The 19,852-nt window shown below is 33.0% G+C and overlaps 1 protein-coding gene across 2 annotated transcripts in view; it reads right to left on the bottom strand.

The window, feature by feature from the left end:
• Window positions 1-4,560: 4,560 nt before the first annotated feature.
• Window positions 4,561-19,852, bottom strand: part of inaE (inactivation no afterpotential E) — a 295,275-nt gene continuing 279,983 nt past the window's right edge. For both annotated transcript variants that reach the window (XM_085808531.1, XM_085808532.1), the window contains one exon: window positions 4,561-6,638. In XM_085808531.1, the coding sequence (XP_085664657.1) occupies window positions 5,445-6,638 (1,194 nt within the window). In that variant the 3' untranslated portion in view covers window positions 4,561-5,444. The remainder of the gene's footprint in view (window positions 6,639-19,852) is intronic.

The raw sequence follows: 19,852 nt of genomic DNA, 5'->3' as shown, positions 1-19,852 counted from the left end.
CTTAGTCCGCGTTAAAACTGGAGCTCGCTACGGGACGTATGCATTCGCTCGGGATGTACGCTACCTGCTAGTCACATAAACAAGATTATAATTAATGAGGATTAAAGAGGTACTATAAAAACGGTGTTTTATTGTGTCCGGTATGAACGTAAGCAACTTTGCAAAGGGCCAAAATCAGCTTTTTCGAAATTTAAAATCGAACACAAGGAGAAGAATCTGTTATATATCAGATACGTTAATGTAAATTTTATTATTCAAAATATTTATGGCTTAGTGCGTACAATGAGTTAAATAAACTGTAATACTGCGTACTTGCTTTTTGCAACAGAAGCAGCAACTTGGAATAAGACTGGCTTCAGTAGTAACTTTTTTTTTTTTTTTTTATTACTACTTGTGAGAAACATCAAGAAGCTGTTAATCGTATAAAAGCGCTCACTGCTTTGAAAATATCTGGATCATAAAGGATTGTTCATTCTTTAAATATACACAATGAAACAGTTAAATTTTATATAAGTATTTCAAAATACTACATACGAGTTTTCATGTTTTTTCCCCCGTGTATAAATTGATACGAGACGGTTTCCCTTAATAGTTAACCCAAACAATTCTTGCCTGAAGCAAAAGCCCTTGCGTGTTTTGCTGTAGTAAATTTAATTGAATCCAATTCATATTTGGTAAAAAGTAATTGATGAGTTTCACTTCTTGGAAAACAAGAATGTGTATATAGAGTCACAGAGAGCCGGAAAATTCAGTGAAGACAGGCACACAGAATTGCTGGAATATTTAGTTACTTATGATCTAGTTTTTGCTACTTATTTAAAAAATGAACTCTGTTTTTAAAAGTAGCTGCAGTGTAAAATGCTCTTACTGATGCAGTAGCTAGAGTAATTAATCATTCGAAATATGTAAGACATTTTTTTGTTGTTGTTATTTTCTTTGAAGAATCGAATGATGTGATAAGCCAATCATTTGCTCAATGTGGAAGAAACTGTCAGGAACAATTTTTGAATTTTTTTAATGCAGATTCTTATCGAACTGTGCAAGAACTGTCTTAGCACGTAGTTACATTCGCAGAAAATTTAGATTATTCGAAAAAATTAATTACGCAAACTTTTGACGGCGCAACTCTAATGACCGGGCAGTTTTCCGGCCTTCAGATCTTAACGAGAAAAGTTTATCCACTGCAACTTTTGCTTAGTGTTACAGCCATTGACTAAATTTGGTCCAGTGACGTGGATAAATGTAAATGATTCTTCATCACCTTGTCTAAAAAGTCAACTCCCCCTTCTCACCCTTGTTTGAATATATATAGATATAACTGTACTAAAAGGAAGCTTTCCAGCTTCTTTCGTCTTAGCTTATGAATACTGTTAAATATTATAGAGAATATGAGGTATCGCTGTATTAAAGTCTGTACCCTATAATGAGCCGGCAAAGGTAAGATTTGAATCACAGAGGTACCTTTAAATCGTGGCTTTACCAGATTCAAATATTTTTTAAAAAATTAATAGATTGAAATATTTTCCAAAAATTATTAGATTCATTTTTGGCTTATTTGATTATGGCAAAGCACGTCAGGACTATCTGATTAAGGGAAGGTATACTTTTGTATAAAACTTTCTAAGAGAATTTGGTTCGTATGCACGTTAAACGGGGAAAAAAACACGAAAACGCCCATGCAGCGAGCCCATTTGCCTGGAATCGAACTCAGGTATGAGTGTTTAGCGACGGTCGGCAGCTGGTGGACACATATTATTAGATATTAAACATTTTCAAAAACATTATGCTGAAATTTTCGTGAATACTTTTCGTTAGAATTAAGATAATCATATGCCTCATAGTTTGAGTAGTTCGACCAGTAGTTCGACTCAAAAATGAACCGAAGGGTTTTTTATTCTTCAAATCAGGGTTTCTTAAACTTTTTCAGTCGCGACATTGTGTAAAAATATTTGATAATTGTAAAATTATTATATATTAAAGAAATATCAAAACCGCTAAATTTTTTGGCGACCCTCTGCTGCAGGTCCCTCGACCCCCCTGGGGGTCGCGACCCACAGTTTAAAAAAAGCTACTCTAAATGAACACAGAAATTAATTAATAAAAGATATTATTTGCTACATGAAGGTAAACAAATTGAACGATCTGTGTAATGAAATTTAAAATTATCAGAAATAATATTATACTTTCAACATCAACTCTTTCTACTCCCGAAAGAAGTTTTTCTACGTCAAAGAGAATTAAGCCATATTTCAGAGCAACACAAGTGGAAATAAATAATAATAATAAAAAAGACAACCCAATAAATATAACAAGGTATGCAGAAGAAGCATTTTATGAAGACGGTTAATTCAAGTTCAACCAAAAAAATTATTGAAAACTGGATGAAAAAACGTTGGAAAAAAATAATCTGTAAATACATTTTCGAAAAGATATTTAAGAATATAAAAATGGAAATGTCCTATTCACAGATTACATTACACAAATTAATGACACAGTGATTAAAAGGTAAAAGAACTAACTTAAAAAATTACATTTATATTGTGGGGATTTATTTAATTTACTTTGATTTCTGCGGTTTGGAGTTATTTTTATCATTAGGCTTTTTTACGCCGACTTTTTGAGTCACAGCTAGCTTGATTGCCAATTAACCTGTGAAGCCATTAGGCTAAAGTTAGCTTCATTAATTTTAAAGTTATTCATTACATTCTGAGTTAAGCCAAATGTATTGGCATTTGTGAGCACGGGCTGATTTGAGTAAATAAAAGGTTCTTTACACCTTTCTTCTGACCTTTCTTTCTGTAGCACTTTAAAGACTTAGTGATTATTCACTAAGCAATCTTCTAACGTCGAATACATTTTATGTTAGCTAAGCGTACCAGACGCCACAATATACACTGAAATGACAAAAGTCATGGGATAGCAATATGCAAATATACAGATGGCAGTAGTATCGCGTAGAAAATGTATAAATGCGAAGTGCTTTGGTAGGGCTTTCATTTGTGTTCAAGTTATTCATATGAAGAGGCTTTGACGTGATTATGGCCGCACGACGAGAATTAACAGACTTTGAACGCGGAATGGTAGTTAGAGCTAGACGCATGGGTCATTCCATTTCGGATATCGTTAGGGAATTCAACATTCCGAGATCCACAGTGTCAAGAGTGGGCCGAGAGTATCTAATTTCAAGCATAACATCCCACCATGGACAACGCAGTGGCCGACCACCTGCACGTAACGACCGAGACCAGCGACGTCTGCGTAGAGTTGTCATTGTTCACAGACAAGCAACACTGCGTCAAATAACCGCAGAAATCAATGTGGGACGTACGAGGTACGTGTCCGATAGGACAGTGCGTCGAAATTTGTCTTCCTTGGGCTATGCCAGCAGAAGACCGACTCGAGTGCCTTTACTGACAGCACGACATCGTCTGCAGCGACTCTCGTAGGCTCGTGAGCATATCGGTTAGTCCCTAAACGAATGGAAAACCGTGGGCTGGTCAGATGAGTCACGATTTCAGTTGGTAAGAGCTGATGGTAGGGTTCGAGTGTGGCGCAGACCCCCGAAGCCATGGACCCAAGTTCTCAACAAGGCACTGTTCAAGCTGGTGGTGGTTCCATAATGGTCTGGGCTGTTTTACATGGCATGGATTCGGTCCTCTGGTGCAACTGAACCAATCATTGACTGGAAATGGATACCTTCAGCTACTTTAAGATTACTTACAGCCATTCATGGACTTCACGTACTCAAAAAACGATGGGATTTTTATGGATGACAATGCGCCATGTCACCGGGCCACAATTGTTTGCGATTGGTTAGAAGAACATTCTGGACAATTCCAGCGAATGATCTGGCCACCTTGATCGCTCGACATGAATCCCATCGAACATTTATGGGACATCATCGAGAGGTCAATTCGTGCACAAAACCCTGCACCGTCAACACTTTCACAATTATGGACGTCTATAGAGGCAGCATGGCTCAATATTCCTGCAGGGGACTTCCAACGACTTGTTGAGTCCATGCCACGTCGAGTTGCTGCACTTCGCCCGGCAAAAGGAGGACCGACAAAATATTAGGAGGTATCCCATGACTTTTGTCACTTCAGTGTAAGTAGTGAGAAGTTTAAACATTCTAATTAAAGGAAAAGAGGTTGACTGAGATATTTCGAGTCTTTAATCCAAGATAACCGATTATTATATGTATATTAGTCACTGCAATTAATCTGCTTCACAGCCTTCGCTGGTGGGGAAATTTCAGTGAAGGGAAATGCACGTTTTCCCTGAAATTCTGTTGCTATTCTAGTGAGTTAGTGTATGGGCAGTTTTTAAAAGCCATAAAATAAAATTCAGAAAAATTGATCTATTTCATGAAGGCTGTATTATACCACAGAGAAAGAATGACTTAAAAAATAAAGAAATTTTAATAAATGTAAACGAGAAATAACTTACGATATAAATGAAATCAGTGCTGTGGAATATAAACGTGTGTATTGAATTCATGTAAGTTTTATCGCTGTTGTATATGTTTCAAAGGAATGCAGAAAACATACACACAAAACATACCGCAATCAAGCTTTAACAAAGTACATTTAAAAAGAGTACATTTTTATATCATTTACACGTATTTGTACAATTTATACATTATAAAGGTATACATTCTTTATTCTATTTCCTATTTGATGTGGTTTTTTATTATGTACATTAAATTTTTATTCATCTTGAAAAATGAGATGAACACCACCAGTCTTTCCTTAAAAAGAACAATTTTTATTCCACTTGTAACCTTTAACTTTTCTGTAATCCAGAAAATTCATCCGAAAACTTAATTATATTTTATAAAGAAATTTTAAAATATTGTGATATCTTACGTTTAGTTTTCACCATCAGTTTAAAATTTAAGTTGCAAAACATAAAATTATGTAAACTAAGCAAAAGTGTAGATTATTATTTTATTTTACAAATGCAATATATCTTTTTTTGGAGAAAAAAAAAACTAGTATAATAATAATATAATTATTTTACAATTCGTTGCAATTACTAAAATTAAAAAAATTAATTAAAAATTATAAAAATTGTTAAAATATATTAATATTTACATAGATACTTTCCCCTATTCGATTCCTCTGAAATCAGATAATCTAACATCTTCGTAATTACATTATTAAGTATTAATTTAAACCTATGTACAATGAGTTCCTTTAAATAGAATGACTAGGACTTGGAAAATAACTGGGAAAATATTAAATAGCAGGCTGCCAATGAAAGAAAAATGTTAATGCACATGCGTGCGAGGAGTAAATCTTGAGATCATGGCATAAATGTAACCGTTTCACACTTTGAATTGTATCACACGGTCAAAGGACCAATTACGTGGAAGAGCATGAAGGAATTCTGATGAGAAGGAGAGTCTTAATTAAAGTAACAAGAATCACTTTCACCATCAACTATAAGCTGCTTTCAGTCGGAGGTTCACGGCATTCGCTTCTTTTAGGATGGGTCGACATCATATCTATATTAGTAGAAATGCTCTGATGTGATTTTCTTGGCGATGATGTTATTATAGGTTCTTCATGAAGAGGGTCCATCTCATGGAGATAAGGAATGTTTGTTTCTTCATGCAATTTATGTATGTGAGGCTCAGATATTTTGAACAACTGTACGTCTGAAACAGAATGCTCCATTGTAGGCGACGATACTGGACTAAAATTTGTGTAACCACAAGGCGTATACATATAACCATGGCTTCCATATTCTTGCTGGTTACTATATTCTGGATACGTGGGAACAAATGATTCACCTGAATTATACATGCTGTCCTCAGAAACTTCTCTTGCCATTTTCTGATTATCGTACAAATCAAATGTAACCCGCTTTGGTTCGTGTGGTGTAAATAACCTTTCAATAGTTTGCTCCGTGCTCGTGCTAGCGTAAATACTGTCAGCTCCATACATATGACGATCATTTTGAGCAAAACTGACATTTTCACCGAGGCCCTCAATATTTAAACATAGTCTGGATGGGTCCATTAAATGAGGTGAATGCAGATCTTCTCGCTCTGCATTTACTTCAACAGTTGCTTCAGTAACTACTTTGTAACATAATGGATAATTTAAACTGTCTTCTAGACCAGTACCAGAGTCTACTCGAAAAGCATGTCCGCATTCTTTGTTTGAATCAACATCTATTGAATCGGAATTAGGTCTTTGTACTGCCGGTGATTGTGCTATTGGTTCCATTGTAGGCACACCTGCCCAAGAAAGCCTGTTCCCATTATTTAACTTTTGGTGGCTTCCTTTTGATGATACACTGGAGACATCTGATAAGGTTTCTGGAGATGCTAGAGGAGCCATGCCCATCCATTCTTTCTTCCCCATCTCAGATTCTTTAGAATCATTCAAGACTACTGAAACTGCGTTATTATATTCCCAGCTGATGACTGATTTAGGGTGTTCATTTTGCTCTACAATTGCTTCTTCACTTTCTGGCTGTAGATCAGTGAAACTGGTCTCCAAAACTAAACGATGTGGTGGTGTGCGAGATCCTAACTCAATTGTTTCTGCATTTGGAGATAATAACTGTCTTCTCTCAGTCTCAGATAGCTGTCGTTGTGGCTTAGCTGGCCCTGTATTTACAAGCAGCTGTTAAAAAAAGTTACGTGTTACTTAAACATAACATTAGAATTAAAAAAATAAAGAATTTAATTACAATCGTAGTACTCTGTAGCTCATTGTAGATTTAATGATACCCAGTGTTAGACACCAGATGTCCCCGTCCTCGGTCACCTATATTTCATTTTAATTTGCCATTGCCCATGACATCTGCTGTACAAGATAAAATAGATATATATTGTATATTGCTCCAATGTTCAGCGCTGATAATCTGAGCATTGTAATTATAATTATACTATATTTTCACCAGTCAGATCAAATTCTTGTTGAATGTAAAATATATATCACGTAGTTGACGCTTTTAATCATAAAATAACCGGCAAATGCAGAATTCATTGGTGAAAAATTTTAAACAACTGTATATTTTAATTCCTTATACTCGTACATACCGATGTTTAAAATTAAGAGAATTTTCAGGTTTATTCGATTATTTCTAAAACTGATGGACAGACATTTAACGAAATTTGGTGAAGATATAGGTTGATATAATACAATAAATATATCATTCTATATCTCGACGCACCTTCATCTGGAGAGAACAATGTACTTGCGACCTATCCTTCAACATTCGAGGAAAGAACCAGTATTGAAAAGAGGTTTGATAGTCTAAGCAGGTATCATGTTGGAGGGCGCAACAAACCTTTCGTTTTTTTGACTGCTGCGAGGTGCAGAGAAGAGATTTTAGAGCCCTGTAACTGGAATTTTCCAGATTGCAGTCAGCCCTCAGTTCATTTTACAGACGATAAAGCTTGTTCACATAGAGCTAATCTAGTGGATGATTTTCTGGAAAGTGAAAGTATTACTGGCTGGATTAGCCATCTAGATCTCCAGATCTAGACTCTATAGATTATATCTGGGATGCTATTGGGACGGCAATTTCAACTTGTCTTTCCACTCTCAGAACGCTCCAACACTGGAAACAATGTGGCTGTAGGAGTGGCACCTTCTGACTGAGGGAGTTATTAATTTATTTCCAGTATAAAGTTGTGTAGCTGTTAAGGGAGATAATACCCCTATTAGCCTTCTTTTTGTTCGATCTTTCAATCTTTATTTTAGTCCTTCCTGCGCCGATGAGTCTTACTCCTGCCTTACGAATCTAATTCCTGCTGTCAGCATATGAATTCTACCAAATTATGTTTCTACCAGATTTAATTAAAATCTGTCCATCAGTTCTGAAGATAATCAACCAAACGTGAAAATTCTCTTAATTTTCAACATCAGTCTGTTATTGCATTAACTTTTAGAACCGAGATATAAAATATGAAAAAAAAATTTTTAATGGAATTTCTGGGAATTTGTTTGAAAACTGACGGGCCGTGCATTCTTCCGAAGTTTTTAGAACTGATTGAACGAAAAAAAGAAAAAAACATATGAAATGAAGGATGAAATATGTTTAAGGCATGCATTAAAGTGGATAAGTTTTCCTTCTAACTGTCCAGGAGCTATCTAAAACTATTACAGAACAGATAGTGGTGTAACTAGAACTCATTGGCCCCTATACAAAAAAAAAAAAAAAAAAAAAAAAAAAAAAAATTCTTGGGCCCCTCTCCCAATAAATTTAATGTGCTTAAAATTGAAAAAAAAAAGTTAAAAGTTTTTTAAAAAAACAAGCATTCCAGGAGCCAATGTTTTCATCATGATTTTTATCACATCTGGATTAATTGTTAAAAAATAAAAGCACGTTCTTAGGGAAACAGTTGAAAGGTTATGAAGAAAGAATAAAACGAAAAATATTTTCCCTTGACCAATTGGTGAAATGCAAATTTTCTTTAGTCTGTGTATTTGACGTCAGATGATTTTAATTCACTTATTTAAGACTTTTTGTGTGAGTGCGAGAGACAGATTTTTCTCTTCTTTCACTGAGATACATACTGATAATAAATGAATAAGTCTATATATATAGAAAAAAGGAATGTCGACGTAAAGTATAGCATTAAGAAAAGGAAGAAAGCCTAGATTTGCGGAGATTTTTTTATAAAATCCAAGAAGTTTTACATACTAATGTTTTAAATTTTTATATACAATCTGCGCCTATCTAAGTTTTCTTCGCTTAATTTAGCAAACTTATAAATAATTGGTTATAGTATAAACTGACAGACAAGGTAATTGATAAACGTACAGAAAAGATATTACATTAATGCAGAGTACTCTGTGATTTACTCAGCTCACGAACATGATTCATACAATGATATACAAGTAATAAATAAGAACTTTTATAATGTAAATGATACATTTGTTAAATTAAAAACATATTGATCTTAAACTTCATAAAGAAAAATACTTGAAGTGTAGAGACATTAGATATTTTTGGAAGCAAGAAAGATGAGAAATTAACAACGCTTTCACCGGGAATCGAACTGCGGACATCTGGAATACCGGCCCCGCGTGCAGAACCATTACACCACGAAGGCATGATAGGAACGTGGAAGAAATACCTTATATACTCTCCTTTTTAAAGGGCGACTGGGTTTTTTAGGGGACCCAATCGCCAAATCCTGGGTGTGGAGAATCCTCATCCAACACCCTTTTACTTCGGGCGCCACTTGTAGAGCTATTAAGTTATTAGGAAGCAAGACTTGAAAATTGAGCAACGCCTTCGCCGGAAATCGAACCACGGACCTCTGGAATACCGGCCCAGCGTGCAGAACCACTACACCACGAAGGCACGCTAGGAACGCGGGAGAAATACCTTATAGAACATACAATTTTTGCAGAAAATATGTATGGTAAAATATTTTTCTGTCTTTTTAAAAAACACCTTTTGGTACACTAAACTACTTGAATACATGATTTTTATAAAAAATATGAATATCAATACCTGGACGTTCATTTTCTCGGCCATCTCAGCTTCAACGCTCAATAGTGATAGGTTTGACAACCGATCTTGTGTCATAGTGTTTCTTAAATATGTTTTTATAAGTTTCAGTATTGAAATGACCTCTCACGCGTGGCTGTGGTTACAGGTAATAATAAATATAATTTAAGTGAATTGCAGACTCCCGAATAACTGCTTGTCATGCCATAGTATTTTACCATTGCTAATTTGGCTAAATCCTTAACGGATTTCAAATTTTGGATTTCTATTCTGAAAGTATTTATAAATAATAAAATTTATACTTCCAGTGCATTAGTAAAGTCTTCTTTATATGTTTTCTATATTTTTGAAACATTATTAATAATTTCCGTATTTGTTAACGATGACAGTGTTTTAGGTTCCAAAAATGAAAACATCGTTGCGATTTTTGTCATTCCAGTCATTCTGTACTTTAACCGAGTATTTAAAATGTGGAGAGCAGCATAAAAAACTGTTACTTTAAAAGACATTTCGGAATTTTCAAGTTAATTATCCACACATCAAAAAAATTTTTTTGCTTTATTTTTCTTTTATTTTTCAAATTTAGTTTCTGTGCCCCATTTATTTGAAATAAACTCGGCTTCTTTCATAATGTCTTCAAACTTGTTTCTCATATCTTGCATATTAATAGAAAGGCTTTATAGATGTTGATGAGCTCCATTCAAGTCGACTGATTTTCGATTGTCGAGTCGATTGATTGACTGATCGATCCTGCAGCTATAGCGCAGGACGTGTTTAAAAAATTTTGTTTTTAATTTTTGGCCTGTTATTATGTTTACTAATGTATGGAAACATATATTATATTTATATTTCATATTTATCATCAAAATATTTCATGTTAATATAATATTGCGTTATTAATATTCGTAGACATTTGCATTGTTAATTGGTATAAGTTTGGATTTTCAGATAAATGGATTAAATTTTAGCTGAACTGAATTTTTAGCAAGTTTTAAATTATAAGAATTTAGTTTATGTAATATTACAAATCTATAACTTACCTTTATAATGAAGAATTATATTTGAGATCACTTTGAAATTTAATTTTAAAGAAAATCTTCTGTTCGTTCTCGCCATAGACTAGAGAATTGGCATTAGAATAAAAGCAAGTTTAAGTTCAGTTTACTGTTCTAAGTCATCAGCCAATTAGCCAATTACAAGTATACTTGAGGGGGAGCGTTTCACACTTCAACGTAGATGTTTAGCGAAGATAAGAAACCCCGCCACCACTATAAATTTCCAGTGTCTTCCAAAGTTGAGTCACAGTAAAACTTTTATCTAAAATTTTACTGTAAAGATGTCCATTTCCCTTTTAAAACGCTGAAACAGCTGGTTTTTTCCCAGTCAAATTGTACTATTATTATTTTCATATTCCAATGATACATAATACATGACCTGCAATATATTTCTACATTTCTTCTGTAATATAAATGTATTTCAGTTAATGTACAATTATTAAATATTTAACAGTAACAATTATGGATATTCGAATAATTTTAGGAAATTCTTCACAAGTTTACGATGAAATAATAAACAAGTAGAAACAAATTTTATTGATATGTATTCAAAGAGCTTTGGAAATGTCTGTGTAATACGAAATAGAAATTTTGAAATTAAACGCAAAATACTTATGGTATGAGGATTTATCTAAATTTAAATACCCATTGTAGCAAAATATGACGATTCCAAGTTTCAAGGTCCCAGAAATGTTTAATAATTTAGAGTTAAGCTTATTGACACTAATGTATAATTTAAGATGATTACTCACCCATTGTAGCAAAATATGAAGATTCCAAGTTTCAAGGTCCCAGAAATGTTTAATAATTTAGAGTTAAGCTTATTGACACTAACGTATAATTTAAGATGATTACTCACACTTTGTAGCATGGATTCTAAAAGTAGTACACATAAATACTTGTTTAGGAAACAAGTATAAAGTTTCTTCATAATTAGTAAAAATAAAGTTGTATGAAACAACTTGCGTACTTAGTAAAACTTAGTAGTATTCGCAAAACTTCATTTAATGAAAATATGTTTGTTTTAGCCCATGTGAATCAAAAAGCAAAAATGAATTAGGAAAAGCGGATATATTTTAGGAGCATTAATATTTATGATTATTGTTATCTGTTTTATTTGTGTCTTAGAAAGCTATTTATGTCTCAGAAATTAATTACCTCAGATTTCTAGTCTTTACATTTCTTATAAATTAAGCAGTATCAATGTTTTAGCTTAAACATTAATTTATTAATGACAAAAATGTAAAAAATAAATATAATGTATGGGAACATATATTAACGGAAGCTATTTATGTCTTAGAAAAGTTATGCAGTGGTGCCGAAATGAAAGAGAATAATGTACAAAGGGATTTTATGAGGGAAAAATCGCATCATTTACTATTAAAACGTATTCATTAAATTTTTCAATTTGTGAAAATTATTAAAATATTGCAATAACGGGGGAGAATTCGTTTCTGAAATATTCCATTCGTTTGTGTAGTGAAAATAGCAATGTAATTCGCGTTCTTTCAGATGTTGAAATGCAACTTAAAACTATTAGAACAACGCTGCCACTGATATGTTTAATATTTTCAGTAATTAATTTATCGAAATTTATGAAGTAGTATATACTTTTAGTTACAAGAGGCCATTTTTATTATCATTATTATATTATTATTGACGATTTCACGAACTGAATGCTGTGGAAAGTAAATTAAAAACAAAAGCAAAGTAAATTTTAAAATTTCATTTCAAATAACGGTTAGAAAGTACTCCACGAAGGCGTTTTTCACCCTTAGGCAAATAGTCCTCGAGTGCTTTTATAATTCAATTCCGTTTAAATAACGTACAAATTGTTGCGCATTACTGAATGCGCAATAATTTTTATGCGCTTAAATGTTTTCCGTTGTTAAAATGAATTGTAATTTATTGTATTTTTTCAAACGAAGGGAAATTAATATATTGCTTTCAAAACAAATTTAATGTCTTCATAATTATTTTTTACAGATAAGTGTGAATTTTTGGTAAATGGGTAATTTACAGGCTAAGAAACACCACAGCTTTTCTCTTTTCTAAAGCAAATAAAATAAAACCTCAAGCATTAAAATATGCTTAGTAAGTAAGATATAGTTTACGAGTTCTATGCCTTCAGATTTAATTCTCGATTAGGGATTTTAAAGAATTCCTAACCTGCATTTTATCTGAAATGTGAGAATATTTCGAAAATTTTGATATGAAAAATTGGATAAATATTGATTTACTCATTATTTCAAGTAAAAATATTCATCCATTCCATTTCCTTCCCCCATGAGTGAAGAAAAAGCAATGAATTTCGATAAATTTAATGAAAAAAAAAAAAAAAAAAAAAAAAAAAAAAAAAAGCAATTTACGCTGGAAATTAACTGAAATATTTGGCCACTTAATGTTTGAGCATCTGAATGAAACTCTGTGTTCTTAGCCTGTCGTAAAAGTTCCCTCTTTTTTCGGACTTGGAATTCATTCAAAGATCCCTAAGCCGAACAGGATATCTCTCCTTTCCAAATGTGGTGTCATAAATTCTTTGCATTTCCTGGACTAGAACGGCATTTCGACATGTGGGTGGGGCAAAGTCCTTCCATGCTCCACAACTGCTCAACTTACATCAATGATTTTGTGTGCTTAAGAAAGAAAAGCATATACTCTTGAGTTAGCAATTGATACTTACGAATGATTCCCCCCTACAGCTTATTAGTCTAAAAAACAGAGGAAAAAATCGATCCGCGGTTAACTTTGCTATTTTGTAATGTCAATCGTACTTCTAAATTCAAAATTTTTTTGTCCCTTACCCTGCCTTCTAGTGCGACTGCACAGGTTGCACATTCGTTTTTTACATTGTGAGAACTATACATTCAAACATGCAGATTCTTCCTTAATTGATTATTTATTAATTTCTTTAAAATATTTATTTAAAGAAATTTATTATTTTATTTCTTTAAAAATAATTATTTAATTTCTTTAAAAATAATACAGGTTGAAATTATTTGGTGGCAACAATGCGAAAAGTGATACGCCGTTTATAGCGAACCATAGCAATACATGTTATATTAAATTGTAAGAATCATTCACATTAATAAATTCAATTTCAAGTTGAATATTAGGACTGATTTTTGGACTTGGGTTTAATGGAAATGCTAGTAAGAGATTCAATATATGAACAAAATTAAACGCTACGGAATGACATATTATGAAAATTGAGATGTGAAATAATTCCTCTTAACTTGCACGATTCCTCTTAACTTGCAAAGTTCATTCCAAATTAAATACCAGAATCCTGCCTAGTTGCTTTTTTGATTTATGCTTAGAAAATATGTCTATTGATTATTCGATCATAATGCGAATTATACAGAAACAAATTAATATATAAAATAAGCACTTTATAATAAATAGTTACAGTTAATTTCCACTTCCATCCTTTTTGATTTGGGATTGCCAAAGGAGAAACCTTTCTTTTAGGGAGTCGCCTTTAATAATTTTCAGGTTAGAGAGTAAGGAATACAAAGGAACTTTTCCTATTTTCTGCTGACTGCTATCCCTAAACTGGGGTAGGTCATGAAGTTACTATTTCATAGCCGAATGATGGCATATGAACTTTTGCAAACAACTGAATTTAGCTGTTTCATGTGCTTCCAAGGGCCTCCTATCTGCGTCATATGGAGAATTTCGTCACTACACCATAAAGGTAGGGGGCCCTTAAAAACTTAAAAGAAAACTAATTCTATTATCTACATACACTTAAAGATTCTAAAGTTAAAAGTAAATTCGAGTCAAAGCAAGGCTATTCCTCATCTATATTAATATTAGCAATCGTGTAAAAGGGGTTTAACACAAAATCTAAACATATCAAAACTAAAATAAGACTTCATAGTAGTACAAATTCTAAAAATAAAAATGAAAAGCAAAAGAGAAAAAATACAAGATTAAAAAAAAATAATAATTAATCTTCTTTTATTGAAATCCCATCTCGTGTTTGGCGTGTTATAATCATCCTTGGTTTTGCGCCATAATCTCTCACTCACTCACTCTTTTATTGAAACTCCAATTCCGCACTCATCAGGGAAAAATGAATTAAAGCTTCTATATATATGTAATAGAATCCGCCTTTTATGTTTAAACTTGTAAATGTAGTTCAGCAGGACATTTAAAGGTCCCCTAAACGTTTGGGCCCCTATGCGACGGCATTCTTTGCATACCCTTATTTACGCCACTGAGAGCAGATAGCATCATGTTGCAAACTATTGAGAGGTTTCACACCGTTTTCTTTTTCAGTACAAACAGAAATGTTAAATCGAGGTTTAGAAGCTTAGAAATTTAATTGTTTATGTATATATGTTGTTCAGGGAGCATGAAAGAAAAGGTTTGAATAAATTATGTACAGTAGAGCCTTGATTGTTCGAACTCCATTATCCGAACTTATTATCTGCAGGATGGATCGTGGGAATACATTTAAATTTGTTTATACTTGGGAAAAAAGTAAAAACTTGTGAAACATTTGTCTTTTTGTTTTCCAGTTGTGCAGGATGATTCAAAATGCCTGACTAGGTTTCAGACGTTCATAATTCCGTACCTCTAACCATTTAAATTATTGAAATATTTTCAAAAGAAAAGAAGTCTCAAAGTTTTATGATGTCATCCAAATGTTTATCATGATTTTTGTAACTAAGTTTTCCTGTTGAGTTGAATCAAAAACAATAGGACTGATGACTGAGCTTCACTTCTTGCCTTGCGAGTCACTGGATCTGAATCATATTACTTGTTCCTCTGAAGTACGTTTAATATGGTCTGTTGCTCTTTGTTAAAACCGTTCATAAACTTGTATCATGTCAAAGTTCTCAATGTTATTGATCCTAATAAAGAATACGTTGGATCAAGTACAGAAAGAATGTGATTATCGTGCTTTTATTTTTCAAGTCAAATAAAGCATTTGAAGGGGACACTTTATTTTATGCATTATCTGCTCTTATGTGTTCATATATCTGAGAAATAAAATCATCTGAAATTGGGTCATTCATTCACGAATTATATTATAACACTTTTCATAGAAATGAAGTATTTAAACCTTGAAAATGAGTCTGTAACGATTAAAATAAATAATGCAGTGTCCACAATTTAATTGTTTGCGCGGAAAAATCATTCTTTAATTTTAAAATTTGTTATCTGAAAATCTGCTGTTATTCAAAATATATTGGATTTGAATCTACAGGAAATTCAAAAATCTATTGAATTTGCTGTTATTCAAAATCTGTTTCAGTACTATTCTCTTCGGATAATCGGGACTGTATTATTTTTCGAAACATCTATAATTCTTCAGCATCTGTGTCATCGTATATTGTTTAAAGCACTTCTTTATTGCTGTGTTGCCTTTCAAAATCGTTTAAAAGTACATAAGAGCTTGTGAACTACAACACATATACAAAACTTTAAAAATTTCCCCTTGTATTTTAAAAATGTTTAAAGTAAACTGGGGAGCATTACAATAAGATTTCAAGTACTTGTTATCCATGACTGGACAATTATTTTGAAGAAATAGTTAGGATTCTGAACTGTATCTTCGGTCATGATTATGGTCTTCTTCGACATTCAAGCTGGGTACATATTGTTGTAAATATTTAAATCCTCTTTGATGGTATTGTTGTTTTTTTGTATTGAGTAATACTGTGAATTGTATTTATTTGCTGATTTTAGGGACATAATTTTAAAGTTTATTTTGTCTTTAATCGAATTTATGGTCACGCATTAAGTTGGCAACATTTTGGCAATTTTTACCTAACTTGGCGACTTTCTGGAAGATTCAGGAAAGCGCACAGCTCACACGACTGATTCTTCTCGAAGCTTCTAGAAGTCCATTGGACACTACATAAATACGACTTTGAGAGCTGGAGAATCAGTAGTTATTCAGCTGCGAGATTTAGAGCTTCAAAAAGCGTTAGCTGTATTGAGATTTAAAGTTCACTCTGTAAGTGATTGTGGGAACTGAAGATATTTTTCGTGTGCTCAAGAGGAATTGCTTAATATTCTTGTTTTTCTTTCCAGCTGTTTATTGTGTTTTGGGTCATGAATTTCAGTAATAAATTGTGAATTTCCTCCAGCGTATCTGGAGTAATGATTTAAAGCAATATCAAAGAACCCATAGTTCTAAATAACATTACTTTACGCTGGATGAACGAAAAATGTGGCTAGACGCTTTATTTTCTTAAATATTGATCTTAAAGATGTACTTCCAAGCACAAAGTTATAAGGTATTTCTCCCGCCTTTCTAGCGTGCCTTTGTGGTGTAGTGGTTCTGCACGCTGGGCCGGTATTCCAGATTCGTGGTTCGATTCCCGGCGAAGGTGTTTGCTCATTTTTCATCTTGCCTGCTTCCAAAAATACCTAATATCTCTACAAAGTTTCTCAGAATATTATAAAAGGTTTTTTGAAAACCGTTTTAGAATTAGGTATAGGAGGGCTGGTTTTGTAAACATAAAATATTATTTTTTAGATGATTCCGTAGATTACAAGGCTATTATAAGGTTACAAGGACGATTACAAGATCCCTAGTTTACAAGTATTCATTGTACTATTAAAGTATTCATTGTGTTTCAATAAGTTTAAAATTTCCATAATTTTACATTCCAAATTCATGGAGAGGTTCGACAAAGAATTTAACTGATTTCAATCCGTTTTTACATCTGTTACTGAGAGTGTTCACCAAATTTTGGCAGAAATTACAAAATCAGATTTGCTGCATTTTGGTCATTAAGGGTTTTTCATTAGGATAAACAATAGTCGTAATTAATTAGCAGATCTCATAATAATATTAATTACCTAATATCTTCTCGAACTTTGTTTCATTTGTAATGAACAACATAATGAATATTTTATATTGATCGGAATTTATTAAAAGAAATCATAAAATATATTAAATTTCGCAATTACAAAACCTTCCTCACTGTAACTCTATATACATCATAATATCAACATATTATTTTCTTTCTTTTGTTACGAAATTTTATAGTTGTCTAGGATAAATATTTAGAAAAGTAAAAGCTATAGTCACCTTTATCCAACATCGGATTTTCCATCACTGTTCGTGGATGACTATCATTAAAAATTAAGAAGTATTTTAAGATATATATGATAATACTATTCTCCAAATATGTACTTTATTTAATGCATCAAGAAGTTTCTAAAGCTCTGATTTCGGCTGAACTTGTAAAGCACAACTTGCGAATGCTTTTGAAATCGAATTCATGAAGGCAGTATTTCGATGTTTGGAGTAAATATGCAAATATGTTTTATGATGTTTAAAATGTTAGTTTTGTATCCCGCTGGAAGTAAGAAAAACAGTTTGTGTGTACTTGTGAAATGATAATACATTTCACAAATGCTGATGCATATTATTGCTTTATCATTACAAATGAAATGCTAATGCATATTATTGAAAGATATTACTTAAATATTTTAAGTAAAGAATTAATGGTACTGTTCCGTTTCGCCGGCGCAAATCTCGCCAAGCAGACTTTGTTGGCGACAGCGTACAGTATACACATAAAAAATATTAGCAAATGTTAGATCTAAGGATTTTTTTATTTTGAAGGCATAAACATTCTAATATGGTTTAAAATTCTGTATACAGCCAGTAAATAAAGACAATAAATTTGTAAAAAGACATTAATTTAAAATTTACTATGCTTTCACGGTTCAACATCCTGATTCGCCGGTTCGTATCACGTGACCACCAAGTGATCTCATCTCACGTAAACTACGCTACAAAAAAAAAAAAAAAAAAAAAAAAAAAAAAAAAAAAAAAAAAAAAACCAATTCTCTTAGTAATTATCTACATTAATTTCAAGTTAAATCTTAATTTGGAATACAAGTTTAAATGCAAGAATTATTTCAATTCGTACGAACAGCTTAGTCATAAATTATGTAAAACCGCATTGTTTTACTTCGCTAGTACATTCTTATTAGAATGGATGAATTTAACCCTTGATTTTGCCTTTTCTATATTTTCACCTTCAGGTGAGCGGTGTGATTGCATCCTTATTGACTTAATTACCACGAATGGTCTTAGGGCATAAAATTTAGCTATCTATGTAGGTAAATATTCTATGTAATTGTATGTCAATATTGAAAGAAACAATCAATCTGATAAGAAATGGCTGCGACTTGTTTTAAAAATGAAGCGTAAAAGGTCACCAGCGAAGGTATTGCGTTTGGCATCAGTTGTACCATTATTGGCGACTTTATCGTTTGCGCCGGCAAAACGGAAAAGTACCAAATTAATTGTTTGCGAATATATTTCATATGTATAAGCAGTTAATTTCATATACTGCTTTTAAGTTAAGCTAAACTATAGGTGGGAAAAGGGAAGTGTATTGAAATATAAAAAATTACAGTAGAAGCTCTTGATATAGCTTTATTGGATATAATTGTGAATATAAGCCTAAGCATAGATGCATTTATTTTTCAAATAACGTATCTTGCATCAACAGTGTAATAGCTAACTAATAGAATTAAATATGCTTCAATATTCAGTCTTTGATCGGGGGTTGGACCCTTGACTCATTCTGAAGCAATCATCCAATTGCAGTGAAAAGTGGTGTGCGCAATGTACATGAATAAGAGAGAGTGTTTGCTATCCAAGGGCAATTATTTGGATAAAGTAGGAAAAAAATGCAAGCTATCATATGTTATAATGTGGTTAATTGGCTAATTGCGCCTTCCCCGCGAGCTGTTTATTCGCATTGTATATACGTTGGGTGTGGGCAGTATGGGGGTCTTCACGACATCAGAACCACTGTTTCTACGGTGGTCCATGCCGTATCGATAGAGACTGTAGGACCGTCTAAGTGATCGCTACATTTTAAAATTCAGATTAGAACTCGATCCTTTGGGCTTCAGACAATTTGGACCTGCCTCAGGAGGATATCGAGAATTGTGTATGGACTGCTCCAATGGCTGGGGGCTGAGCGTTCTCTCATGTGCGATGTTGTAGTGCACTTCTGGCTATTAAGAGTGATTAGCCAGCATCGCTATGACGTATAGAATTTGCGGATAGTTGTCTTGAGGTATAATATGCTAGATATGGTGCAGTAACTGGGAAGTTCGTCAATATTCAAAATTGGCTTAGGCATATATCAACGACAGGGTCGATATCTGCTCGTAAAGAAAGAAGTTGGGCGATTACGGTGTCCGTGACAAGGTTTCGACATAACGGAAACAGTCCAAGAAGACATGTACTTTAGACTGGAGAACACGGAGGATATCTGATGACATACGTGCTTTATATATTTGAAAATTGAGTTACTGGAAAT

The sequence above is a fragment of the Stegodyphus dumicola genome, chromosome X1, assembly GCF_044657685.1.
Source record: "Stegodyphus dumicola isolate Sdum_Otavi_A_Nest chromosome X1, ASM4465768v1".
Taxonomy (NCBI): domain Eukaryota; kingdom Metazoa; phylum Arthropoda; class Arachnida; order Araneae; family Eresidae; genus Stegodyphus; species Stegodyphus dumicola.
Note: the sequence above shows the minus strand (reverse complement) of the source record. Positions and strands in the feature narration are given on the sequence as shown.